Source organism: Lepidochelys kempii, chromosome 15 (genome assembly GCF_965140265.1).
Source record: "Lepidochelys kempii isolate rLepKem1 chromosome 15, rLepKem1.hap2, whole genome shotgun sequence".
Taxonomy (NCBI): Eukaryota; Metazoa; Chordata; order Testudines; family Cheloniidae; genus Lepidochelys; species Lepidochelys kempii.
In genome coordinates, this window is record NC_133270.1 from 3270970 (window position 1) to 3298104 (window position 27135).

The 27135-nt window shown below is 53.4% G+C and overlaps 1 protein-coding gene across 1 annotated transcript in view; it reads left to right on the top strand.

Annotated features, from left to right (window-relative positions):
• The window catches only part of LOC140898859 (uncharacterized), an 80389-nt gene that overhangs the window by 5760 nt on the left and 47494 nt on the right, over nucleotides 1-27135 (top strand). The window contains exons 3-9 of the mRNA XM_073313381.1: nucleotides 547-656; nucleotides 1163-1250; nucleotides 6448-7662; nucleotides 9247-9354; nucleotides 9906-10013; nucleotides 10518-10569; nucleotides 16752-16929. Coding sequence (XP_073169482.1) covers nucleotides 547-656; nucleotides 1163-1250; nucleotides 6448-7662; nucleotides 9247-9354; nucleotides 9906-10013; nucleotides 10518-10569; nucleotides 16752-16929 — 1859 coding nt within the window. The remainder of the gene's footprint in view (nucleotides 1-546; nucleotides 657-1162; nucleotides 1251-6447; nucleotides 7663-9246; nucleotides 9355-9905; nucleotides 10014-10517; nucleotides 10570-16751; nucleotides 16930-27135) is intronic.

The window sequence follows — 27135 nt, forward strand, 5'->3', positions numbered from 1 at the left end:
AAAACACAGAGGATTGCCCTCTAGGCAAAACTTAAAAGTTACCAAAACCAGGGATAAACCTCCCTCTAGCACAAGGAAAATTCACAAGCTAAAACAAAAGATAAACTAACGCATTTCCTTGCTTTACTTACAATTTTTGTAATCTAGATGCTTAGTTCAAGTAGGGCTTTGGGAGATGTATTTTCCCTGTCCTGATTCCTCGCTGACCCAGAGAGAATCAACAAAAAGAACAAAGCAAAAAACTTCTCCCACAGATCTGAAAGTATCTTCTCCCCTTATTGGTCCTTTTGGTCAGGTGCCAACCAGGTTACCTGAGCTTCTTAACCCTTTACAGGTAAGGAGGGATTTTATGGTACCCGTAGCCGTATGTTTATGACAAACCTAGACAGAGGCAGCCCTAAAGCTCCCCTGCTCTGGTGGTGGAGGCCATGACATGAGCCTCTCTCTGCAGGACAGGTGGGGATTAAAGCTGCGGGGCTGTAAGGCTTGTCCCTGTCTGGCCTGCTGGGGTATGTGGGTACTGACCAGACGCTGCCACCCCTGCAGATCTGGAGACAGCGGAGCTGCCATCCTGTCCTGAGACTGCAGGCATCCGGGCAAAGGACCATTGTGATTCCCTATTGGACTCCATCGACACTCAGCTCAGCCAGCTGCAGGTGTGTGGGGAGGGGCAGGGGGAAACCCCGAGGAAGGGACAATTGCTGTGGGTCAGAGGAGGCGTCTGAAATGTGGCAGGTCTGGATGATTGGTCTCAGGATTCAGCTTATGCACCAACCACTCAGGCAGCTGGCTGGTGTGGGCCAGTACCTGCCCAGGGCCGGTGGCTCGCGGGGAGTGGTGCCTGCCCAGGGATCCGGCCACCTGGCTGGCATGGGGTGGTGCCTGCCTGGGACACGACCACCTGGCTAGAGTGAGGTGGTGCCTGCCTGGCGACCTGGCCACTTGGCTGGTGTGTGCCCGAGGACCTGATGGCCAGTGTCTCTGTCTGGACACACATCTCCCATCATGAGCCCCAGGTGCAGTCTCTGTCGTGTGGTGGATCTGTGCCAAATGGGTTTGTTTCATGCACATGCACCCCCCTGCTATTCTGGACGCTGCGTAACCAGGAGGGGGCGCGGGTAGCCTGCAGCTGTGCCATTATCTGTTTCTTCTCCTTCTGCAGTGGCAGGGCCCTGGTGCAGGAGTCGCAGGTGGTCACACGAATGGGGACACCTCCCTGGAATGCTCCCCCAACGCCTCCTGGACTGCAGGTGAGTGAGCAAGGGCCAGCATGATTCTGGGAGGGGGAGGACCTAGGCCCACCCAAAACTAAAGACCCGCCCCCTAAAGTGAGGAGCGGGGCCACGAGGCCAGAAAGCAGCAGAGCACTTGGGACAGCAGATGTAAAAATAGGATGGGAGTGAAGGACAAGGGGTCAGAGTCAGGGCAGGCTGAGCGAATGATGGGACGAGCTTGTTCCTGGCGTGCTTTGTGGAAGGGCAAACCGCCCAGTGCAGGGGAAGCTGGCTAGCGAGCAGCTGTTGCTGGGGAAGCCCAGAGGCTCTGTTCAGAGACAGCTCAGAAATACAAACCCCTCCCTCTTGGAGCTGCAGAGTTGGACTGTGCCCATTTCAGGACGGGCTTTCTGGCAAGATTCCCACCGGCCAGAAAGTCCGCGTGTGGACTCTGCCATGCTCTGATACACAGCGTGGGAGTTCTGCTGCAAGCAGCTGGGGTTTCTAGTGAATTAAATCTGAACTCAAATGATGCTCTCAGCTGCGCTGCCCCCCGGCAGTTTAATCCGTTTTCGAATTCTGTTTATTTTGAACTGCCCCCTAATCTTGAATTCTGAGCACGCTGCAAGATTTTGAACTGAAAACACATAACTGCGTCATCAACTTTGTTGGGGGAGGGAGGTCCTGGCAGCCAAGGAGGGGGCCATGGGGTCATGGAAAGTATCAGTGTGGGAGGCGGTTGGGGATTTTATGATTGTTGCATCAGACAGCTGATTTTGCTAAAACAATCAACAGTGAAATAGTTAATGAAATGATCATTTAAATGGGCATCAACTTCAGAGTTAGTACCCCTTCCACGTGATGAACTAGGGCAGTTCACGCTTCCTGGTGCTCTTGTGTCAGGCTCTCTGCAGACTCAGGCAGGCTCAGTTGCACCTGTCACACTTGGTTCATGTTTGGAAGGTTTTCCTGGCAATCAGAACTTATGTTTTAAATGAAAGCTTCCCTGCTGGAGCCCAGTTCTACAGCAAGGCGAGGCCCTGCCAAATAGCTGTGGGCTTGTATGGGAAATAAAGTCTCAATAATATTGGGCTAAATAATTCTCTGATCCGCTTCTTGATAGGTCTCATTTGCTCCCTGCCTGATGTCACAGTCCTCTGCTTGTGACATCACAGCGATGGCCAGAGCAGCCAGTCTCCGCTCAGCCCCACTCCAGGAGGAGTACGTCTGCAGGGGAGGGGTCACTGGGCTGCTCGGAGGAGGAGGAGCAAGGAAGGATGTGTGTTGCAGTTCACACTCTGCAGGTCTGTGTTGCTGCAGACACGCAGATCAAGGGCTCGGCTGAGGGCACGGGTCCCAGGCAGAGCTGGGTGAACTGGTGTAACTGCAGTGAAGCCAACAGAAGTTCGAATTTGGCCCATGAACAGCATGGTGCTTGGCAGGGATGCCGCTTGGCCCCTTCATCCCTGTGTTGTTTCAGGAGGCGAGGGGAGGGAAGTGGCAGCTGGGAAGGGAGGCGGGCGGGGTGCTGCAGCAGTGTGTTTGGGATGGAGCGTGTGTGAGTGGGGCAGACAGAACAAGGGTGAGGACCTGGTGGGGGAGCAAAGAGGGGTGGTCACTGAGCAGGGGGTCACTGTTGGCGGTAGGGGGAGCCATGCGACGCCATGTGATGGGGGCAGCAGAACCATCTGAGGCTGTTCTGGGAGCACTGCAAGGCTTTGTCCTTTAACAGGTGTCAAAGTGGAACTAAGGGGTTAACTGAGGGCGGATCTTTGAAGCGAATAACCAATTGCAGGAATCGCTTGTGGAGAAAGTGATCAGGAACAGTCGGCATGGATTCACCACGGGCAAGTCATGCCTGACTAATCTAATTGCCTTCTAAGACGAGATAACTGGCTCTGTGGATGAGGGGAAAGCAGTGGACGTGCTGCTCCTTGACTTTAGCAACGCTTTTGACACGGTCTCCCACAGTATTTTTGTCAGCAAGTTAAGGAAGTATGGGCTGGATGAATGCACTATAAGGTGGGTAGAAAGCTGGCTAGATTGTCGGGCTCAACGGGTAGTGATCAATGGCTCCATGTCTAGTTGGCAGCCGGTATCAAGTGGAGTGCCCCAAGGGTCGGTCCTGGGGCTGGTTTTGTTCAATATCTTCATAAATGATCTGGAGGATGGTGTGGATTGCGCCCTCAGCAAGTTTGCGGATGACACTAAACTGGGAGGAGTGGTAGATACGCTGGAGGGTAGGGATAGGATATAGAGGGACCTAGACAAATTGGAGGATTGGGCCAAAAGAAATCTGATGAGGTTCAACAAGGACAAATGCAGAGTCCTGCACTTAGGACGGAAGAATCCAATGCGCCGCTACAGACTAGGGACCGAATGGCTCAGCAGCAGTTCTGCAGAAAAGGACCTAGGGGTTACAGTGGACGAGAAGTTGGATATGAGTCAACAGTGTGCCCTTGTTGCCAAGAAGGCCAATGGCATTGGTATATATAAGAAGGCCATGGTATATGTAGGGGCATTGCCAGCAGATCGAGGGACGTGATCGTTCCCCTCTATTCAACATTGGTGAGGCCTCATCTGGAGTACTGTGTCCAGTTTTGGGCCCCACACTACAAGAAGGATGTGGAAAAATTGGAAAGAGTCCAGCTGAGGGCAACAAAAATGATTAGGGGACTGGAACACATGAGTTATGAGGAGAGGCTGAGGGAACTGGGGATGTTTAGTCTACGGAAGAGAAGAATGAGGGGGGATTTGATAGCTGCTTTCAACTACCTGAAAGGGGGTTCCAAAGAGGATGGCTCTAGACTGTTCTCAATGGTAGCAGATGACAGAACGAGGAGTAATGGTCTCAAGTTGCAGTGGGGGAGGTTTAGGTTGGATATTAGGAAAAACTTTTTCACTAGGAGGGTGGTGAAGCACTGGAATGCGTTACCTAGGGAGGTGGTAGAATCTCCTTCCTTAGAGGTTTTTAAGGTCAGGCTTGACAAAGCCCTGGCTGGGATGATTTAGTTGGGGATTGGTCCTGCTTCGAGCCGGGGGTGGGACTAGAACCTCCCGAGGTCCCTTCCAACCTGATATTCTGTGATTCTATGAAAGGTGCAACAGAATTGGTTGCAATACAAGCTTGCTATTCCTAGGCCGGGATTGGCCGAAATAACCTTTGTGACATGCTGATTGGACGGGAGGCTCAGGGTGCAATGGTTCCTGCACAGGCTATGAAATCTGAGCAGTTATAGGGGCCCAGTGGCAAACCCTGGGCCTTGATCTGCCCCCCATAGCGAGCCCTTCCCTATGGGGACAGGCCCTGGCGGGGGAGGAGCTTGTGTTATAAGAACATAAGAACGGCTATAGTGGGTGAGGCCAAAGGTCCACCCAGCCCAGTGTCCTGTCCTCTGACCGTGGCCAATGGCAGGTGCCCCAAAGGGAATGAACAGACAGGTGATCATCAAGTGATCCATGCCCTGTCGCCCATTCCCAGCTTCTGGCAAACAGAGGCTCGGGACACCATCCCTGCCCATCCTGGCTAATAGGTCCATCAATGGCTATCTTCCATGAATCTATCTAGCTCCCTTTTGAACTCCATTATAGTATCGGCCTTCACAACACCCCCTGGCAAGGAGTTCCAGAGGTTGACAGTGTGTCGCGTGAAAAAATACTTTCTTGTGTTTGTTTTAAACCTGCTACCTCTTAATTTCACCTGGTGTCCCCTTGTTCTTGTTTTATGAGAAGGAGTAAATAACACTTCCTTGTTTACATTCTCTACACCACTCATGATTTTATAGACCTCTGTCATATCCCCCCTTAGTCGTCTCTTTTCCAAGCTGAAAAGTCCCAGTCTTATTAATCTTGCCTCATACGGAAGCTGTTCCATACCCCTAATCATTTTTGTTGCCCTTTTCTGAACATTTTCCAATTCCAGTATATCTTTTTTGAGATGGGGAGACCACATCTGCGTGCGGTATTCAAGGTGTGGGTGCACCATGGATTTATACAGAGGCAATCTGATATTTTCTGTCTTATCTATGTTACCAGATAGTGACCCCTAAAGGTGACTGAGTGATGTTGACGGTCCCTGGAGGGAGACTCCACCATTCCAAGGAGGTCTCCAAGATGGCGGCCACACTGCTGGGATGCATGCGGTGGTGGGAGGGGGGATTTGGGCTGACATGCTGGCACTCAGCACTGGAGGCAACCAAAGCCAGAGGCTGCTTTCCCACATGCCAGCCTAAGGCACCCATCTTCCCCAGCCCCTTCGCTTAATACCTGTCCCACGTGTGCAAGAAACACTCCACAAAGGAGCAGGGAAACCATGGGTGGCCAACAGCAAGTGGTTCCACTTAGAAGGTGTAGTCTGGCACCCAGACACTGCGGTGATGGGCTTTCATGAGTGGGTGACTGCGACACTTCTAGAAAGGAACAAGAAAAAGCCCCAGGGGGGAGGGATTTTATGGTTTGCCTCCTGTCAGAACAGAATCTTCACCAAATAAGCTTTAAAATGGCAAAGAGGAGCATACGTATAGCCAGATTGGGTCAGAGCAAAGGTCCATGTTGACCAGCATTCTGTCTCTGAGGGTGCCCAGTGCCAGCCACTTCAGAGGGAAGTGTGCGAACCCTGCAGTGGGCAGGTACAGTCCCATAAATACCTGCAGAGAGAAGGCAGGTGATGGAGGCAGCATGGCCCAATGGGTAGGACATGGCGGGAGACTCTGGAGACCTGGGTTCTGTTCCTGCCTCTGGCTTCCTGTGTGTTGTCGAGCAATCAACTACCTCTCTGCCCCTCAGTGTCCCCCATCTGTTCAATGGGGCTAGTGGTCCTGACCCTCCTGGGTAAAGCAGGGAGAGATCTGCAGATGAAAAGAGCAGACTGTCCTGTCTTCTCACAGTAGTGAGCTTGGACGCCTTTGCAGAGGAAGAAACCGGCTTGTTGTTAGTATGATATTTACAAATCAGTTCCGCCTTCATTTAGCTTTCAGGACCAAGTTCAGAGTTGGGTGGATTTTCCCCCCTGCAAGATCAGACATTGTTAGCAGCTCCTCGGGCAGAACAGAGCGGACAAGGCAGGAACTCGGCTGCCCCGTATGGAGTGCTAGCTCTGAGCCTCCCGGCTGGAAGGCCCCTGCTCTGTTTCCCATTGAGATGTGCAGGCCTGAGAAAGTGAGGGTGCTCGCCAGTGTAATGGTGGTTTATGGAGGGACTCACAGCTCTTTGTTTACTTCCCTCCCCTGTGCAGAGATGGAAGGATGCTGTGCGAACCAGGACGGCACCTCCTGGGGCGAAGCCGGCCCCTCTCGGAAGGAGGAGTATGGCTGGAGGCTGCTGCATCTCCTTGGCTCTGAGCAAGCCCCAGAGAATCTGGGGGACCAGAGCGACTCGAATTCCGTCTGCACGGAGGACTTTGCTGCCAGGTTTAGGGACGGCATGGTCGACCCCCTGGTGAATTCCGATGGGGAAGAGGATGTGCCAGCTGGAGACTCTGCTGAGGAAGGGAGCGTCCCGGGAGTCAAAGCCAGGAGCACTGGTCTCTCCCCCGCCACGGAGACGTGTGTGGCAGAGGGGCGAGAAGGGGACTTACCCCTGGCTTTGTCCAGCAGCGTGGAAGGGCCCCAGTCCCTGAACTCTAGGACCAGGAGAGAGAGCCTGGAGTCTCTGGGGGGCAGGATATCCAGGCTGAGCCAGCTCAACACTATGGACACCCCAAGCAGCACGGACACGGGGAAAGCCAGCTCCACGGGAAGCCGGGCTCCTGGACTAGCCCCGTCTGAACGGGTGGAGACCTCGGAGGAAAGCATTCCCTGGCCCCTGGAGGGCTCTTCCAGATGGATCCAGGACTCCTGGGAAAACTCCCTACCTTTCAGCAGCCCCTTGCTTGTGGAGGAGCTGGGCCCCAGCCAGCCACTCAGAGCTCTGGGTGCCAGGGCCAGCGGCACGAGAGCCTGGGCCAGAGAGTCCCAGCCTGTGAGGACAGCTCCGAGTCCGTCCGGGAGGAGACAATCTGAGCATGGGCACGTCTGGTCCCACAGCCCCTCTCACTCTGCACCCACAGCGGCCCGCGGCAGCCATTCACTGGCCTCCAGAGGGGAGAAGAGCCCCCGGCTAATAGCATCCCCCTGCCCCGACCAAGGGCTGCCCCTGGAGAAACTGGCACATCAAGGCTCAGCTTTGCAAGGGTTTGGTGCCACAACACAGCTGGCTAGTAGCCCTGAAAGCGTCCAGACATCCCTAGCTATGGTTAGCGATGGCTGCGTGGTGACGCAGGGTGGGGTTGGTCCAGGAGATCCCAAGCGGGAAGCCCCAGAGCTGCTGCAACAGGGGTCGGTGATTCCCCGGGGACCGTCTGGAAGGGGCGTCACTCGTGCTGCGGCTAGCGGAGGCGGGGAGGGAATCTGGCGGAGCTGTGAGCTGCAGTCTGGCCCAGCGGAGAGGGGAGCTCGCGGCCTGACACTGTGTAAGTCTGGAGCACAGGGCTGAAAGTGCCGTGGAGTCGGCTGGACTCTGCAGGAGTCTGGCTGGCTCCAGAACTAGGGCTGGCTCGTCCCTCTGCCCTGTCACCATGGAACTGAGTACGTGGGGAGAAAACGTTCATCGCTGAGCTAGGGAGGAGGGCGTCAGCATGGATGGGAAGCACTGGATCAGCACATGGGGGAGCAGTGACAGTACGTGGGGGGGACGCTGTGACAGCACAGTGGGGGCTGCATTGGCCATTGGGGTGAGATGATGGAGGCTCTTGTGGACTCTTCCTGGCTCATAAGGGGTCTGACAAACTCCACGGGGAGTGCCGCATTCCCAGTGATCACAGACATCCTTGCAAGCTCAGCAAAGCCCCATGGGACCTGGCCAGTCCGTCAAAGGGGATGGGCAGGTCCCGGTCACGTCCCCACCCCGTGGGGCACTAGCAGGGAAAGGTGCTTGGGGCTGCCCTCCCTTGGGCAGGGACACACATGCATTTCTGCCATGCTGCGAATGAAACAGACACAACCAGTTGTTCCTGTCCCCCGCCTTCCACCAGTGCTCCCAGTGCCCGGAGCAGCGCTGGCTGGTTGCCTGTCCTTGCTTGGCAGCGGGGGAGCTGGGGGGCAGGGCCTGGGGAGTGGCTGGGAAGATAAGGCTGTGGCAACACAGGGCTGGGGTTCCCGCGTGACAGCAGGGACGGGACTGGCAGTGTGGAGTGACACTGCAGCAGCATGGGAGCGGATCAGGGGCGTGGTGGAAGACAGGGAGAGCCTGGGGCTGGGTTACTCGCGTGCTGTGCAGCTGGGGGTGAGACGCCGCCCCGCCTGGAGCACCTGCCGTGCTTTGCCAGAGGACGCTGCAGCGTGGCTGGCCAAGGGCATGTCCCGGTCCCGTGCCCACCAAAGGGGGTGTTAGCAGGGGATTGGCCTGTGCTCAGGGCAGTGCAGGGAAAGTGACTGTGATTGGCCCCTGCACTGCAGGGCAAGGGGGACCCCCTGCTCCTCTCTCAGTGGGGCTCGGTGATGTAATGCTGGGGCACGGCCTGAAGCTCTGAGCAAAGGGAGTGGTTGGGGGCTGGGCAGGGCCCCATGGATTCCAGGAGCGGGGAGGAAAGGTCAGTTCCTTGGGGCAGGAAGCTGAAGGATTCTGGGGTGGGCAGGTAGCTGGAAGGGGGTGACAGATGGGGCCCCACAATGTGGTGGTCCAGGCACCCTGTCTGTGGGTGCTGGGGGGAGGTGTTCCCAGCTGGTGAGGAGGGAGCTGGGGCACCATGAGGGGAAGGACTGGGCTCCTAGAGCTGCCCCTGCTTTCCTGATTACCCCCACCCCGACTCCCATGGAATCTCCCTGCTCAGTGCTGCGTGGGGGGGGAGCAGGGGAAGCCCCCAGCCCCTCCCCCAGTCATTGCTGAGGGGAGAGTTCCGCCTGGCCCCCAATTTGCCTGGCCGTTCAGCCTGGTGCCCCAGGGGGCCCTGTGCTACCAGCAGCTCTGTCCTGCAGCCACACGGCCCATGATGCAGGAGTGCATGTGTCTTCCAGGAGCCCCTGGCTACTGGCTCCCGTTCTCACCCTCTCTGTAGGTCCTAACCCCGGGGCAGGCGTCTCCGAGAGTCGAGAGATGCAGAGCAGCCTGAACCCAGCTCGGGACGAGGGCTTTCCGGGGCCCTGCAACTACAAGCACGTGGCTGGTAAGAGGAGCGGCCGGCTGGCTGCCGCTTCGTGGGGAAAGCGCTGCGTCCTGCCCAATGTCCTCTCTAATTGTTAACCGGCCGTGTGCGCAAAACATTTCTTCTGTGCAAACTGTTGTGCTTCTGTGCAAATTTTTGTGCGCGTGGTGTTTCGCCGTGTGCGCGGGGTTTAGGATCTGTGTGTGCACGCGCACAGCTTAGAGGGAGCAGTGGTCCTGCCCCCAATCCTGGGCCTGCGCCTGCCTGGGATCTGTGCCCTCCCATTGATCTGCTCCTCTCCTGGAAAATGGGTGATCCTGTCCCGGCCTCACCTGCTGGTCCCCCACCCTGGGAGATGCCTGCCCTCCTTGTCACTGCAGGGAGGGTGGAACAAATGCAGGATCTGGGGGAGGACAGAGCCTCTGGGTTTGTGCCGTGACTGGGGCTGGGAGAGCAGAGGAGTCACCCCTGGTCACAGGTTCAGTTGGGCGAGAGGGTGGCGGGGAAACCCCCCTCACTCTGGGGTCAGCTGGGTTTGGCATCTCTCCCATCCTCCACTCATCCTCTTTCAGGCGTCCCCATCACCAGTTTCAACACCATCACCATCGGCAGTGACCTGGACTCAGTGAGGATGGAGACAGTCCAGGTTCACCTCTGCAAGGCCATCGGCTGCCAGAAAGGTATGGTCTGGGGCTCAGCCAGATGGCCATTCCCCAGGGAGCTCATCAGTGCCCTCAGTGAATCCCCCTTGTGTCTCCTCCTCCAGACCAGCCTCTCTCTGCCCCCTGGCCCTGCTCTCGCTGTCGCAGGGCGATGGAGCTGCACTGGGGGCGTGGGGATGGAGCTGCCCCTTGCAGCTGTGCGGGCCCCGCTCTCTCTTGTTCCCGTCCCAGCCCACAGGTGACTGTGCCTTCTCTGCTCTCTGTGTGGAATGCACCCCAGACCCTCCAGCGCATTCACACCTTGTGCTGGGATCCCAGCCACTGCCCCCCCGACCCCTCCAGCCCTGCTGCATTAGCCACATACTGTTAGGGGCGATTGCCTTAGCAGGGTGGCTCAGACTCAAAGTCCAGGCTGGCTCCCTGCTCCCCACAGCTCCTCCTGCTGGCTCTCGGGTGCACTTGCTGTCCCAGGAGCTAGTCTACTATTGCTGTGGAGACACAATGCTTCTCTTCTCCAAACAGCTCCTGGCCGCAGCACTAAGGGGCCCTGCTACCCACGGAGAGACTCTTTGGGGTAAGTGCTGATGAGAGTCCACCAGCTCGGCCCCTGGTGCAACGCCAAGCAGCGATGGTCCTGTGGAGACTCACGCCCAGGGCTCCCATTATCTGTGGCACTGCAACCTGCCACAGCGCCATACCAAATCCTGCAGTCAAGAACACAGGAACGGCCGCTCTGCTCAGATCAGTAATCCAGCTAGCCCAGTGCCTGGCCCTGACAGTGGCCAGTGCCATATGCTTCTGGCAGTCAGCGGTTCAGGGCCATAGGGTTGCAGGATGGGCAGGGATGCAACCCTATGAACTCCGTGAACTGATCTAGTTCTTTTCTGAACCCTGTTCTAGTCTTGGCCTTCACAACATCCTCTGTCAAAGAGTTCCACAGGTTGACTGTGCGTTGTGTTTAAGAAATACTTCCTTTTGTTTGTTTTAAACCTGCTGCCCATTAATTTTATTGGGTTACTTCTGGTTCTTGTGTTATGTGAAGGAGTAAATGACACTTCCTGATTTACTTTCTCTGTACCACTCCTGGCTTTATAGACCTCTAGCATATCCCCCCTTAGTTGTCTCTTTTCTAAGATGAACAGTCCCAGTCTTATTAATCTCTCCTCGTATGGAAGCTGTTCCACCCCCCTTAATCATTTGTGTGGCCCTTCTCTGTACCTTTTCCAATTCTAATATAACTTTTCTGTGATGGGGCGACCAGAACTGCGCACATTCATGGTGAGGGCATCCCATGGATTTATATAGAGGCAATAAGATATTTTCCATTTTATTATCTATCCCTTTCCTAATGATTCCCAATATTCTGTTCACTTTTTTGATGGCTGCTGCACACTGAGTGGATGTTTTCAGAGAACTCTCCACAATGACGCCAAGATCTTTCTCGAGTGGTAACGGCTAATTTAGACCCCATCATTTTATATGTATAGTTGGGATTATACTTTCCAATGTGCATTGCTTTGCATTTATCAACATTGAATTTCATCTGCCGTTTCTTGCCCAGTCACCCAGATTTGTGAGATCCCTTTGTAACTCGTCTGCTTTGGACTTAACTATCTTGAGTCATTTTGCCACCTCGCTGTTCACCCCTTTTCCACATGATTTATCCGGCATGTCTCTGCTCATCCTGCCCTCCGGCAGTGGCAATGTGACCGCGTTGCAGCAGGATGATGTGGTGATTAGCGCAGGGGGGTTTGGAAACCAGGATTCTGTCTTAGGCTCCGCTGCACCCTGCAGTAAGTATCTTGCATTTTTGGGTTGTTTTTTTTAAAAGCCACAACCTGCTCTGAGCAGACCAGGGTGGCTCGGCTGCTCCAGGGAGCCACCGGCTGAGATGTGAATTCTGAAATGATCAAGAGCTGCTGACACAAGGCTGGATGGGACTACATCCAGGTCCCCCAGCTAATGCAGTGTCATTCCACTGGCTCATGCAGAGTGGGTTCCCCCAGCTTTCAGGCCTAGTCCCCTCCAGTCCTGCATCAGCATCTCTTGGCCATTTTGACAGTCCTCCTGCAGGGTGCGGTACTCCCAGGTGGGGCACTCTCCCTTGCATTGATCCTTAGTCGAGGCACAGGGCACTGGTACCTCCACTTGACTTTGGAACTTTCCTCTTGACCTGGGAGCACGGAGCCTGCCAACTCCAGGCACTTGGAGGCCGGGTACGAAGAAGGCTGTGAGCCGGGCCACCTGCTTCGAGCCAGCAGCCTTATAAAAAGGCAGCCAGTTGCAAACCGAGTGAGCAGTGAACAGAGGACAGGCAAACAGAGGGAGTTTGCCGGGGAGTTTGCACAGAGTGTTTTTGCCTTTCCGGCTCCAGTGAGCAGTACATACAACATCTGAGGAGCCTCTTAAAAGGAAGACATGGCTAGTGAGCGATCAGCTGCTGTGACCTGCTCAGAATGTGCCATGTTTGTCTTTCTCCCAGAGGACAGAAGTGATTTTGTCTGTATGAAGTGCAAGCTGGTCTACATATTGGAAGAGAAGGTTAGAGGACTAGAGAACCAAGTATCATCCCTGCGTTGCATCAGAGAAAATGAATAGAAGTCAGTGTTTGGTTCTGGAAGCAAAACATGCTGAAGAATCAGAGAGTGCAGAGCAGAGCAGGGAAGAATATTGGCAGCATGTGACCTCGAGAGGAAGAAAGAGGAGAACCTATGTACCGCCAATGCAGAGAGAGGTGCACAACCATTTTCAGGCTCTCTGCACAGGTACTATGGCGCAGAAGGGTTTGGAAGAGCCCTCTGAGGGAAAGTATCAGAAGGAGACCCCATCGGCCAGAAGGCATGGGATTAATTGTCCTAGGAACGGGGGTTCCATGACCACCACTCCCAAGAGGAGGAGACGGGTGGTGGTGGTCGGAACTCCCTCCTAAGGGGGACGGAGTCATCCATCTGCCAACCAGACCGGGAGACTCGAGAAGTGTGCTGCTTGCCTGGAGCTAGAATCCAGGAAGTGACGGACTGTTTGCCAAGACTGATCAAGCCCTCGGATCGCTACCCCTTCCTCCTTCCCCAATGGGCACCAATGATACGGCCAAGAATGACCTTGAGCAGATCACTGCGGACTACGTGGCTCTGGGAAAAAGGATAAAGGAGTTTGAGGTGCAAGTTGTGTTCTCGTCCATCCTCCCTGTTGAAGGAAAAGGCCCAGGTAGAGACCTTTGAATTGTGGAGGTGAATGTGTGGTTATGCATGTGGTGTTGGAGAGAGGGCTTTGGATTCTTCGACCATGGGATGTTGGTCCGGGAAGAAGGATTGCAAGGCAGAGACGGGCTCCACCTAACAAAGAGAGAGAAGAGCATCTTCGCAGGCAGGCTTGCTAACCTAGTGAGCAGGGCTTTAAACTAGGTTTGCCGGGGGATGGTGACCTAAGCCCAGAGGTAAGTGCGGGAGTGGGATACCAGGAGGAAACACAAGGAGGAGGGTACAAGATGAGAAGCCTCCTGTTTCATACTGAGAAAGTAAGGCAATCGGCTAGTTATCTTAGGTGCATGTACACGAATGCAAGAAGCCTGGGAAACAAGCAGGAAGAATTGGAAGTCCTGGCTCAGTCAAGGAACTGTGACGTGATTGGAATAACAGAGACTCAGTGGGGTAACCTGCATGACTTGAGCACTGTCGTGGATGGGTATAAACTGTCCAGGAATGACAGGCAGGGGAGGAAAGGTGGAGGAGCTGCATTGTCTGTAAGGGAGCAGTATGACTGCTCAGAGCTCCAGTCTGAAACAGGAGAAAAGCCTGTTGAGAGTCTTTGGGTTAAGTATAGAGGCGACAGCAACAAGGGTGATGTCGTGGTGGGCGTGTGCTTTTGACCACCGGATCAGAACGAGGAGGTAGACAAGGCTTTCTTCGGACAACTAACTGAAGTTTTCAGATCACAGGCCCTGGTTCTCATGGGGGACTTCAATCACTCTGACATCTGCTGGGAGAGCAATACAACGGTGCACAGACAATCCAGGAAGTTTTTGGATAGTGATGGGGACAACTTCCTGGTACAGGTGCTGGTGGAACCGACTAGGGGCCGTTCTCCTCTTGACCCGCTGCTTCCAAACAGGGAAGAATTAGTAGGGGAAGTAGAAGTGGGTGGCAACCTAGGCAGCAGTGACCATGAGATGGTTGAGTTCAGGATCCTCACAAAACGAAGAAAGGAGAGTAGCAAAACATGGACCCTGGACTTCAGAAAAGCAGACTTTGACTCCCTTAGGGGACTGATGGGCAGGATCCCCTGAGAAGCTAATATGAGGGGGCAAGGAGTCCAGGAGAGCTGGCTGTATTTTAAAGAAGCCTTATGGAGGGCACAGGAACAAACCATCCCGAAGTGCAAAAAGAATAGCAAATATGGCAGGCGACCAGCCTGGCTTAACAGTGAAATCTTCAGTGAGCTTAAACTCAAAAAGGAAGCTTACAAGAAGTGGAAATTTGGACAGATGACTAGGGAGGAGTATAAACATATTGCTAGAGCATGCAGGGGTGTAATCAGGAAGGCCAAGGCACAATTGGAGTTGCAGCTAGCAAGGGATGTGAAGGGTAACAAGAGTTTCTACAGGTATGTTAGCAACAAGAAGAAGTGTGGGACCCTTACTGAATGGGGGAGGCAACATAGTGACAGATGATGTGGAAAAAGCTGCAACAATTAGGAGTTCTTGTGCCACCTTAGAGACTAACAAATTTATTTGGACATCAGCTTTTGTGGGCTAGAACCCACTTCATCAGATGCAGGGAGTGGAAAATACAGGAGCAGGTACAAATACATGAAAAGATGGGAGTTGTCTTACCAAGTTTGAGGTCAGTCTAACGAGACAATTCAATTAACAGTAGGATACCAAGGGAGGAATAATAATTTTTGTAGTGGTAATGAGAATGGCCCATTTCAAATGTTGACAAGAAGGTGTGAGTAACAGTAGGGGGAAATTAGTATGGGGGAAATGAGGTTTAGGTTTTGTAATTGAAGTACTCGATGCTTTTTTTGCTTCAGTCTTCACAGACAAGGGCAGCTCCCAGACTGCTGCACTGGGCAACACAGTATGGGGAGGAGGTGAGCAGCCCTCAGTGGTGAAACAACAGGTTAAGGACTATTTAGAAAAGCTGGACATGCACAAGTCCATGGGTCCAGATCTAATGCATCCGAGGCTGCTGAGGGAGTTGGCAGATGTGATTGCAGAGCCATTGGCCATTATCTTGGAAAATTCATGGTGATCGGGGGAGGTCCCGGATGATTGGAAAAAGGCAAATATAGTGCCCATATTTTTAAAAGGGAAGAAAGAGAACCCGGGAACTACAGACCGGTCAGCCTCACTTCAGCCCCTGGCAAAATCATGGAGCAGATCCTCAAGGAATCCATTTTGAAGCACTTGGAGGAGAGGAAGGTGATCAAGAACAGTCAACATAGATTCACCAGGGGCAAGTAATGCCTGACCAACCTAATTGCCTTCTGTGATGAGATAACTGGCTCTGTGGATATGGGGAAAGTGGTGGATGTGATATATCTTGACTTTAGCAAAGCTTTTGACACGGTCTCCCACAGTATTCTTGCCAGCAAGTTAAAAAAGTATGGATTGGATGAATGGACTATAAGGTGGATAGAAAGCTAGCTAGATTGTCAGGCTCAACGGGTAGTGATCAATGACTCCATGTCTAGTTGGCAGCCGGTATCAAGTGGAGTGGCCCAGGGAATGGTCCTGGGGCCAGTTTTGTTCAACATCTTCATTAACAATCTAGATGATGGGATGGATTACACCCTCAGCAAGTTCGCGGATGACACTAAACTGGGAGAAGAGGTAGATATGCTGGAGGGTAGGGATAGGGTCCAGAGTGACCTAGACAAATTAGAGGATTGGGCCAAAAGAAATCTGATGAGGTTCAACAAGGGCAAGTGCAGAGCCCTGCACTTAGGAAGGAAGAATCCCATGCATTGCTACAGGCTGGGGACCGATTGGCTAAGCAGCAGTTCTGCAAAAAAGGACCTGGGGATTACAGTGGATGAGAGGCTGGATCTGAGTCAGCAGTGTGCCCTCGTTGCCAAGAAGACCAATGGCATATTGGGCTGTATTAGTAGGAGCATTGCCAGCAGATCGAGGGAAGTGATTATTCCCCTCTATTCAGCACTGGTGAGGTCACACCTGGAGTATTGCGTCCAGTTTTGCCCACCCCCCCACCCCCCCCGCCACTACAGAAGGGATGTTGGCAAGTTGGAGAGAGTCCAGCAGAGGGCAACGAAAATAATTAGGCGGCTGGGGCACATGACTTACTAGGAGAGGCTGAGGGAACTGGGGTTATTTAGTCTGCAGAAGAAAGGAGTGAGGGGGGATTTGATAGCAGCCTTCAACTACCTGGAGGGGGGTTCCAAAGAGGATGGAGCTTGGCTGTTCTCAGTGGTGGCAGATGACAGAACAAGGAGTAATGGTCTCAAGTTGCGTAGTCGGGGAGGTCTAGGTTGGATGTTAGGAAACACTTTTTCACTGGGAGGGTGGTGAAAAACTGGAATGGGTTACCTAGGGAGGTGGTGGAATCTCCATCCTTAGAGGTTTTTAAGGTCAGGCTTGACAAAGCCCTGGCTGGGATGATGTAGTTGGGGATTGGGCCTGCTTTGAGCAGGGGGTTGGACTAGATGACCTCCTGAGGTCCCTTCCAACCCTGATAGTCTATGGTTCTATAAAGGGGTGGCCTATCTGCGCTGCACTGCCTTCTGCTGCTCTTACAGGTGCCTGGGCTCCAGCAGTGCAGTCACTGACGAAGAGGAGGAGGAAGAGGAAGAGTTCCTGTGGTCTCGTGGCAGCGCTGAGCGGAGGAGCAGCAGCCCTGCGAGGTGGAGCTCAATGCCAAGCAGGGCAGAGTCCAGCTGGGAGGACACCAGGAAGGAAGCCTGCATGGAGCACAAGGTGCTGTTCCTGTGGCAGAGGGCGATTCTCCCATGGGTGTTGGGATGGCGGGTGTACTGCAGATAGGGAAGCCCTGGGCACCACTGTGTGTGACTGGGAACAATGCCTGTGAAGTCCAGCTTGGGGGGGGGAGAGGGAACCCAGCTTTCCAGCTGGAGAAGGGTGGAGCCAGCAGGGGAGAAGTTGTATTCTGGGGTTTTGTAGGGTGGTTCAGAAGGGGTTGACAGCCACGCTCCTGTCCAGTGATGCCCCAGAACCCAGACAGAGGCTATAGCAATGGCACTGGCTGGTTGCCCTTGAGCTCAGTGGCAAAGCTCCCCATTGGCTTTGGTGGCAGTGGAAGCAGGAGGACGAGGGGGCCCTGAAGGAGGACGAGGGGGATCGTGCATCCCCATGACCCGCTGCAGAGGCACCAGGACTGGGCGGCCTGTGGTTGGGATCTGCTGGTCTTGCTAGTGAGGCAGGGCTGGAGGGATAAGGATGTCAGGAAAGGCTGCTCCCCTGAGTGTGATTCTCCAAGCATGGGGACTCCCCAGAAAGAATTATTGACCTCCTGGCTCTGGGTGTGGCCTGGGAACGTACCTGTACTGCAGGTGCCCACCTCCCCGGCAGTCTCTGTGCCTTGCTTTGCTCTGAGCTGATGGCCAGCCCGGCTCATTCACTTGTTACAGCTCTCCCCGGCCACTGCATGGCGTGGCGCAGGACCTCCCTGCTGATAGGGGGATCCCAGAGGAATCCATCGCCAGACTGCGGCAGGTGTACTGGCTCCTGACTCAGGGAGAGGGCACGAGGGAGGTCGAGAAGCAGATGGAGGCTGCAAGGTGGGGACTGAGGCAGGTAGCAGAGTTGCCTGAACTTGACACAAGGAAGTGCAGAGAATTGTTACAAGGCAGCTCTTGCATGAGACGGTAGCAGCGCATGGAGCTACGTGCTATTCTGGAAATCCAGGCAAGGGCAGTGATCCCACCAGCAAAGTAGGAAATCCCAGAAGCACAGTATAGCAATCCTGTCTCCTGTACCATAGCAGTAGCAGTGTTGGCCAGTAGTAAGAGCAGGGTGCTGGGGGTCTGGTGACTGCCTTCTAGTCCCACTCCTGACACTTCCTCCCCACATGGCCTTGGGCAAGTTACTTAACCCCACTGCCCTTTAGTTTACAATGAGGATAACACGCTGCCCACCCTTTTATAACACTGGAGCCTTTGGGGTTATATCAGAGCTAAGTGTTGTTCCACCCAAAGTAACTGCATGGGAAGAACACGGTCAAGGCTGCAGAATTCAGCCCTCCAAAGATGGGAAATGCTGGAACTAAGATTCTTCTTTGAGAGCTGGTCTGTGTGTGTATCCCACACGGGTGTGTTTGTGTGCTGGGGGCCCGAGTCCAGAAGTTCTAACAAGCCATGTCCAATAGTAGTTCTCCGCGTGGCCCAGTCCGAGGGCACAAGAGGCAATGCGAGCTGACATCTCTCCAGTTCCTTCTCGCTGCCACTTGGCCTGAGTTGGAATGCCTGTGTCCACAGATGTCTCCAGCTTTTATTCTTAATACTTGGTAAATCAATTTGTAAATAGTTTGTAGTTTTTATGTTAGCGTAGCTAGAGTTTTTAGGATAGTTAGTGTAGGTAGTTTTCCCCCTGTACTGGAGACTTCCTCCCTGCAGCCTGGGACTATACCCAGGGTTCTAGGTTCAAGAATTGTGTCTCCTGCCCTCACTCCTTCTCTGGGAGTGACGAGTATCAGTGCGATCTCTGCTGGTTGGGTGAGACACAAATTCTGCAAAGTGCAGCATCTGTCACTCTTTTCCACTGCGAACTTGCCAAGTTCATGAGCTTAAAGAAATACTGTATAGTGAAGGCTATGAGGTGTCACTCTGATCCAGGCCAGGGAGACCCCCCCGTACATCGGCCTCATCGGATGAGCAGTGCCCCTCGGAGCACGAGCTTAGGAACAGTGTCTACAGCTGCTAAGCCCAGGACTCTTCTTCCCAGGCTTCCCATGACCATAAGGGGCACTCTGATGACTCTCTCATGATCAGATCCCCCCAAATCTGTCCGTAAAAGAAGGGATCCCTTCCTGAGCCCGCCCAGGCTGGGCAGGCCTTCACATGCAAATCCCATGGGTCCAGGTCTGTGAAGTACCCCCAGGCTGGAGGGTACAGTGCACAAGAAGAAGGATCTTTCGGTGGCTCCGGCTTCGAAACACAAGGACTGACACCAGCTGGCTCCATCCAGAAGTGTTGGACCTGCTTCTTCCTCCGTGCTGTCCCATCCTCCTAAAGACCCTGCCCGGCTACGGATTCCTGGGACATGTCGGAACCGTTGGCCCTGACCACCGGGTTGTCTGTACACCTACATTACACTAGAGGATATTTTCTTCCCTTATCCCCAGTCTCCTCTCCTCACCATCCCAGTCCTTCTGAGAGACATTGCTGTGCCAGAGGACAAACCTGTCACTGGAGCCATCCCCTCTCCAGCTGCCAGGCAGGAGCACGCACCCTCCAGTACCATCCACCCCACCACTGGAGGAAGAGCAGTTCTCAGACGCTCTGGCTGGTCAGTCATCTCGTCACAGAGATCTCAGCCCTGATAGACGGTTGAAGAGATCTGAGCCCCATCCTTCCTGATGTGACTTCTCCAGAGACCACTGGTACCCAATGCCGTGGGGTCCCCGCACCTGGTCGATCCCTCCTTTTGGCTATATTGGGGCCCCTGGAGCCCCTGTGGGAGACGCTCTGGATCCGTCCATGAATCCTACCACACCTCTCTTACTCAGCACTCACCAGATCCGACAGACTACGAGGAGGACAGAGACCCAGATTTGCAGGTACTGACAGGAATCTTGTCCTCATCTCTGTCTGAAGCTCTCACTCCATCCTCACCCTCTCCGCTGGACGACCATAGGCAATACCAGGAGCTGCTTCGGAGGATAGCCAATGACCTCCAGAGGAGATCCAGGACTTCCCGCACTGGCTTCTGGCTATTCTGCAGCCTACAGGTCTGAGCAAGGTGGCGCATCTGGTTAACGAGGCCATCAGGGAGCCAGCCAGAGTGGTGTGGCATAACCCTGCCTCTTGCGCCCCCATGCCTAAAAGGGCCGAGAGAGGCTGTTTTGTCTCTGCCAAAGGGGCTGAATTTCTTTCCTCTCACCCAGCACCCAGCTTTCTGGTGCTACAGGCAGCTGTGAAGAGAGCAAAATTGCATCATCCCAAACCCACTCCCATTGATAAGGCCTTGAAGAGGTTGGTTGGGAAGAAAGGTCCTTTCCCTGCAATTCTGCTTCGCTAAGGGAATAACTGGGGCTTGTTAGCGAATAGGATTTTACCAATCACTCCAGCCTGGCCAGTTTTAAGGATAATCTTCCCTCTGATGACAGAGCCCAGGTTCAGCCTCCCTTAGAAGAGGGCAAGTTAGTGGCTATGGGTATGTCTACACTATGAAATTAGGTCAAATTTATAGAAGTCAAATTTTTAGAAAGCGATTTTATACAGTCGATTGTGTGTGTCCCCACTTAAGCCCATTAAGACCATTAAGTCGGCGGAGTGAGTCCACAGTACTGAGGCTAGCGTCGACTTCTGGAGCGTTGCACTATGGGTAGCTATCCCACAGTTCCCGCAGTCTCCGCCACCCAGTGGAATTCTGGGGTGAGATCCCAATGCCTGATGGGGCAAAAAACATTGTCGCAGATGGTTCTGGGTATATGTCATCAGGCCCCCATTCCCTCCCTCCCTCCGTGAAAGCAACAGCAGACAATCGTTTCACGCCTTTTTTCATAGATTACCCGTGCAGAAGCCATACCACGGCAAGCATGGAGCCCACTCAGCTCACCGTCACCGTACATCTCCTGGGTGCTGGCAGATGTGGGACTGCATTGCTACACAGCAGCAGCTCATTCCCTTTTGGCAGCAGACAGTGCAGTACGACTGGTAGCCATCCTCGTCGTGTCCTGGGTGCTCTGGCTGGCCTTGGTCAGGTCAGTCGGGGCGCCTGGTCGGACATGAGTGCTCCTGGCAGACCTCAGTAAAGTCTGTCAGGGGTGCCTGCACATAAATGGGAATGACTCAGGTCATTCTCTTCTTTAAATTTTGTCTAATGGAGATTCAGTCCTGCCTGGAATATTGGCAAAGGGATAGCTCTCCCAGCCAACAGCACCATCTGCTGCCAGCCTACCCCTCCCTCCCTTCGTGAAAGCAACGGCTGACAATCGTTTTGTGCCTTTTTCTGTGCGGGTGCCATATTGCTGTCAGCATCGTCATCCACCCACCGCTTCCGCTGCCACTCTGCTTTCCTGCTCACGCCATACCACAGCAAGCATGGAGCCCGCTCAGATCACCGTGGCAGTTGTGACCACTCTAAACACCATGCTCATTATCATGCAGTATATGCAGAACCAGAACCTGCAAAAGCAGGCGAGGAGGCGACGGCAGCGCAGTGAGGAGAGTGATGAGGGACATGGACACAGGCTTCTCTCAAAGTACGGGCCCTGGCAGTTTGGCCATCCTGGTGGCAATGGGGCAGGCTCATGCCGTGGAACGCCGATTCTGGGCCCGGGAAACAAGCACAGACTGGTGGGACCGCATAGTGTTGCAGGTCTGGGACGATTCCCAATGGTTGCGAAACTTTCGTATGCATAAGGGCACTTTCATGGAACTTTGTGACTTGCTTTCCCCTGCCCCAAAGTGCCAGAATACCAAGATGAGAGCAGCCCTCACAGTTCACAGGCGAGTGGCGATAGCCCTCTGGAAGCGTGCAACACCAGACAGCTACGGGTCAGTTGGGAATCAATTTGGAGTGGGCAAATCTACTGTGGGGGCTGCTGTGATGCAAGTAGCCAAAGCAATCACTGAGCTGCTGCTATCAAGGGTAGTGACTCTGGGAAATGTGCAGGTCATAGTGGATGGCTTTGCTGCAATGGGATTCCCCTAACTGTGGTGGGGCGATAGATGGAACGCATATCCCTATCTTGGGACCGAACCACCAAGGCAGCCAGTACATAAACCAAAAGGGGTACTTTTCAATGGTGCTGCAAGCACTGGTGGATCACAAGGGACGTTTCACCAGCATCAACGTGGGATGGCCAGGAAAGGTACATGACGCTCGCATCTTTAGGAACTCTGGTCTGTGGGAACGGCTGCAGCAAGGGACTTACTTTCCAGATCAGAAAATAACCGTTGGGGATGTTGAAATGTCTGTAGTTATCCTTGGGGACCCAGCTTACCCCTTAATGCCATAGCTCATGAAGCCGTACACATGCACCCTGGACAGTAGTCAGGAGCTGTTCAACTATAGGCTGAGCAAGTGCAGAATGGTGGTAGAATGTGCATTTGGATGTTTAAAAGCGCGCTGGCGCAGTTTACTGACTCAGTTAGACCTCAGCGAAACCAATATTCCCATTGTTATTACTGCTTTCTGTGTGCTCCACAATCTCTGTGAGAGTAAGGGGGAGACGTTTATGGTGAGGTGGGAGGTTGAGGCAAATTGCCTTGCTGCTGATTACACGCAGCCAGACACCAGGGTGGTTAGAAGAGCACAGCAGGGCGCGCTGCGCATCAGAGAAGCTTTGAAAACCAGTTTCATGACTGGCCAGGCTACGGTGTGAAAGTTTTGTTTTTTTCTTGATGAAAACCCGCCCCCTTGGTTCACTTTACTTCTCTGTAAGCCCGCCGCCCTCCCTTCCCCCCTTTGATCACTGCTGGCAGAGGCAATAAAGTCATTGTTGTTTCAAATTTGTGCATTCTTTATTAATTCATCACACAAATGGAGGGATAACTGCCAAGGTAGCCCGGGAGGGGTGGGGAAGGAGGGAAGCACTGGGTGGGGTGGGGGAGGAGGGGAGGATGGAAGGACAAGGCCACACTGCACTTCAAAACTTATTGAATGCCAGCTTTCTGTTGCTTGGGCAGTCCTCTGGGGTGGAGTGGTTGGATACCCAGAGGCCCCCCCCACCGCGTTCGTGGGCATCTGGGTGAGGAGACTATGGAACTTGGGGAGGATGGTGATTGGTTACAGAGGGGCTGCAGCGGCAGTCTGTGCTCCTGTTGCCTTTCCTGCACCTCAACCATACGCCGGAGCATATCAGTTTGATCCTCCAGTAGCCTCAGCATTGCATCTTGCCTCCTCTCATCACGCTGACGCCACCTCTCCTCTCACTCGTCCCTCCTCTCCTCTCGCTTGTCCCTCTTGTCCTCGCGTTCATTTTGTGCTTTCCTGGACTCTGACATTGTCTCTCTCAATGCATTGTGCTGGGCTCTTTCAGCATTGGAGGCCTGCATGAGCTCAGAGAACATTTAATCACGAGTGCGGTTTTTTTCGGCTTCTAATCTTTGATAGCCTCTGGGACGGAGATGGATAGGGGAAGTGTTGAAACATTTGCAGCTGCGGGAGGGAAAAAAGGGAGATTAGTCTTTAAAAAGAGACATTTTAGAGAACAATGAGTAGACTCTTTCACGGTGAGCCAAGCTGTTAACATTACATAGCACGTGTGCTTTCTTTACAAGGTTGCATTTTGCCTCTTATATCGAGGGCCTGCCAGTATGGTGTGAGAGATCACACACACAGGGCCGGCGGGCAACAGAATTCGGCTTGCAGGTAGCCATGGTAAGTCACAGTCTTTTTGGCTTCTTTAACCTTCCTAATGTGTGGGAATGGTTTCAAACAGCAGCACCCTCATTTCCCATAACAAGCACCCATTGGGTTGGCCATTTAAAAGGAGGGGCTGCGATTTTCAGGTTAACATGCAGCACAAACCCAACTAACCCCCACACACCCCCACACGCACCCAATTCTCTGCACTGATCGCTTCACCCCTCCCCCACCACGTGGCTAACAGCGGGGTTGATTTCTGTTCAGCCACAGGCAAACAGCCCAGCAGGAACGGCCACCTCTGAATGTCCCCCTAATAAAATTCCCCTATTTCAGCCAGGTGACCATGAATGATATCACTCTCCTGAGGATAACACAGAGAGATAAAGAACGGATATTGCTTGAATGCCAGCAAACACTGGGACCATACGCTGCCATGCTTTGTTATGCAGTGATTCCAGACTATGTGCTGCTGGCCTGCCGTGGTACAGTGTCCTACCATAGAGGACGGAATAAAGCTGCCCTCCCCAGAAACCTTTTGCAAAGGCTTTGGGAGTACATCCAGGAGAGCTTCATTGAGATGTCCCTGGAGGATTTCTGCTCCATCTCCATACACATTAATAGACTTTTCCAGTAGCTGTACTGGCCGTGAATGCATCCCAAGTCTTCAGGGCAAATTAATCATTAATCACGCTTGCTTTTAAACTGTGTATTATATTTACAAAGGTACACTCACCAGAGGTCCCTTCTCCACCTTCTAGGTCCGGGAGACCACCTTCGGTGGGTTGGGAGGGTACTAGATCCAGGGTACAGGGTACAGTTCCTGGCTGTCAGGGAAAACGGTTTCTCCGCTTGCTTGCTTGCTGTGCTTCAACCTCCTCCTCCTCCTCCTCGTCCCCAAAATCCGCATCCCTGTTGAGTGAGAGTCCATTGACAGAGTCCACGCACAGGGCTGCGGTAGTTGTAGGGGCTGCTCCTAGAATGGCATGCAGCTCATCGTAGAAGCAGCATGTCTGGGGCTCTGACCCAGAGCGGCCGTTTGCCTCTCTGGTTCTTGGTAGGCTTGCCTGAGCTCCTTAAGTTTCATGTGGCACTGCTATGGGTCCCTGTTATAGCCTCTGTCCTTCATGCCCTTGGAGATTTTTTCATATATTTTGGCATTTTGTCTTTTGGAACGGAGTTCTGATAGCACATATTCGTCTCCCCATACAGCGATCAGAACCAGTACCTCCCATTCGGTCCATGCTGGGGCTCTTTTGCGATTCTGGGACTCCATGGTCACCTGTGCTGAAGAGCTCTGCACGGTCACCTCTGCTGATGAGCTCATCACACTGGCCAATCAGGAAATGAAATTCAAAAGTTCGCGGGGCTTTTCCTGTCTACCTGGCCAGTGCATCTGAGTTGAGAGTGCTGTCCAGAGCAGTCACAGTGGAGCACTCTGGGATAGCTCCCGGAGGCCAATACCGTCGAATTGCGTCCACACTAACCCAAATTCGACCCAGCGAGGTCAATTTCAGCGCTAATCCACTCGTTGGGGTGGAGTACAGAAACCGGTTTTAAGAGCCCTTAAAGTTGGAAAAAATGGCTTCATAGTGTGAACAGGTACAGGGCTAAACCAATCTAACACTGCTAAATCTGACCTAAACTCATAGTGGAGACCAGGGCTAAGACTTCTCTTCATGCTGTGGTGGACGTAGTAGATACTGCATCAAGAGGCTTAGCCCCTAGCATAGTCATGAGGTGTGTGTCTTGGCTTTGCCCTGATAGCAAACGTAAACAAAGAACAGTCCCTTTTAACACCCACACAGATGATAAACTTGATCGTGGTAACACTGGGCTCCTTGCAGCAAGAGCTTTACTCCCCATGGACAGATGGTAGCTAATGAGCAATCTGACTGTGGTCAGGATGTGCCTTTGTCTTCTAAGCCACATGACACCATTCACCAGGCTTCATCTAGACTGCCTACAAGCTGGGCTCCTGTCTGTCTACTCACCAGACAGGGATTGCATCAACACCAGAGTTACTGTGCCTGCCATGGCCATTGCCTCTTTTACCAGGCAGTCGAACCCGGATTGAGCTAGAGTTGGCGTCCCCTTCGTCACTCTGCCCCCAGTGCTGCCATCATGGAGCTCACTTGAACAGGGTCTCTGGAACCACAGGGAGGCAGGCAGCACATTGATCCACTGCAACTGTGGGCACACCGCCTGGCAAGAAGGGCTCTTCTCCTGCTCATTCAATCTTTTCATGTCCATGTGATGTCAGACAATATCACCATGGTCTTTTGCATAAGCAGACAGGGCGGAGCAAGATCTCCCCCCGCCCTTGCCTAGAAGCAGTCAGGCTTTGGAACAAGTGCATCAGAAACCACATCACTATCCAAGCCACGTACCTTCTGGGTGCCCAAAACTCTTTAGCAGACAACCTGGGCAGACACTTCTCTGTGGATCACGACTGGGAGATGCACAGCTGTTCCCTGAGCGAGATACTCACTCGGTGGGGAACACCTCAATGGGATCTCTTCGCATCCCAAATGATCAGGCTTCCCTTGTCCTGCTCAACAGGAGCTGTGGGTCTCAGGGCGATGATCTCCATTGCCATGGACATACAATCCCAGGTGTGCCTTTCGCCTGTTCCCACAGGGCTTGCGAGATCCGTCAGGACAGGGCCGGGGACATTCTCCTAGCACCCATCTGGACCAGACAATTTTGGTTTCCGGAGCTCCTGAGGATGTCGATCCATCCTCCTGTCAAGATCTGCCCCTTCCTGGATCACCTTCCTCAGCAAGGGGGCAGAATCAGACACCCAATCGAGACCCCGTCTACCTCCTGGCCTGGTGTTTGGCTGGGGATCAGAACTAGAACACTCTTGCTCGGCACCCATCCAAGCTATTCTTATTCAACATAGGAAAGACTCAACTAGCTCCTGTTACTTAGCTAAATGGAGACAATTTTCTACATGGGCTCAGAATAAGGTGCTGCCTCCAAATTCGGCAAGGATCCCAGTTGTTTTAGATCACCTCCTGTTTTGAAGAGCTCAGGTCTTTCCGTTGGCTTGCTGCAGGTCCATCTTGCAGCAATCAGTGCCTGCCTCCTGCCGGAAGGTGGATATTCCATCTTTACTCACCCTACAGCAGTGACATCCATGAAAAGCCTAGTTAGGATCTTTCTGCCAATCATCAAACCTACCCCTCAATGGGACCTCAATCGCGGCCTGCCAGCACTCATCGGGCCACCATTTGAATCCTTGGCAACATGCTCCATGGCCCACCTGTCCATGAAAGTTGCATACTTCGTAGCTATTACCTCAGCCAGAAGGCTGAGCAAGAGGGGAGCCCTCATGACAGACCCAGCACACTGCCACCAGGAAAAAAATCTCTCTCTGTCTACATCCTAGCTTCCTCCCCAAGGTTATTTCTGAATGCCATGTCAACCACATTATCCACTTAACTGTTTTCTTCCTGAAACCCCATCCCTCTGCTGAGGAGAAGAAGCTTCGTTCCCTTGACTCAGACACACCTTAGCATTCTACCTGCAGAGGACCAAATCTATCAGCAGATCACCTAGGCTATAGCAGAAAGGTTGCGAGGAGAAGTGATATCCTCTCTGAGAATCTCCAGATGGATCTCTGGGTGC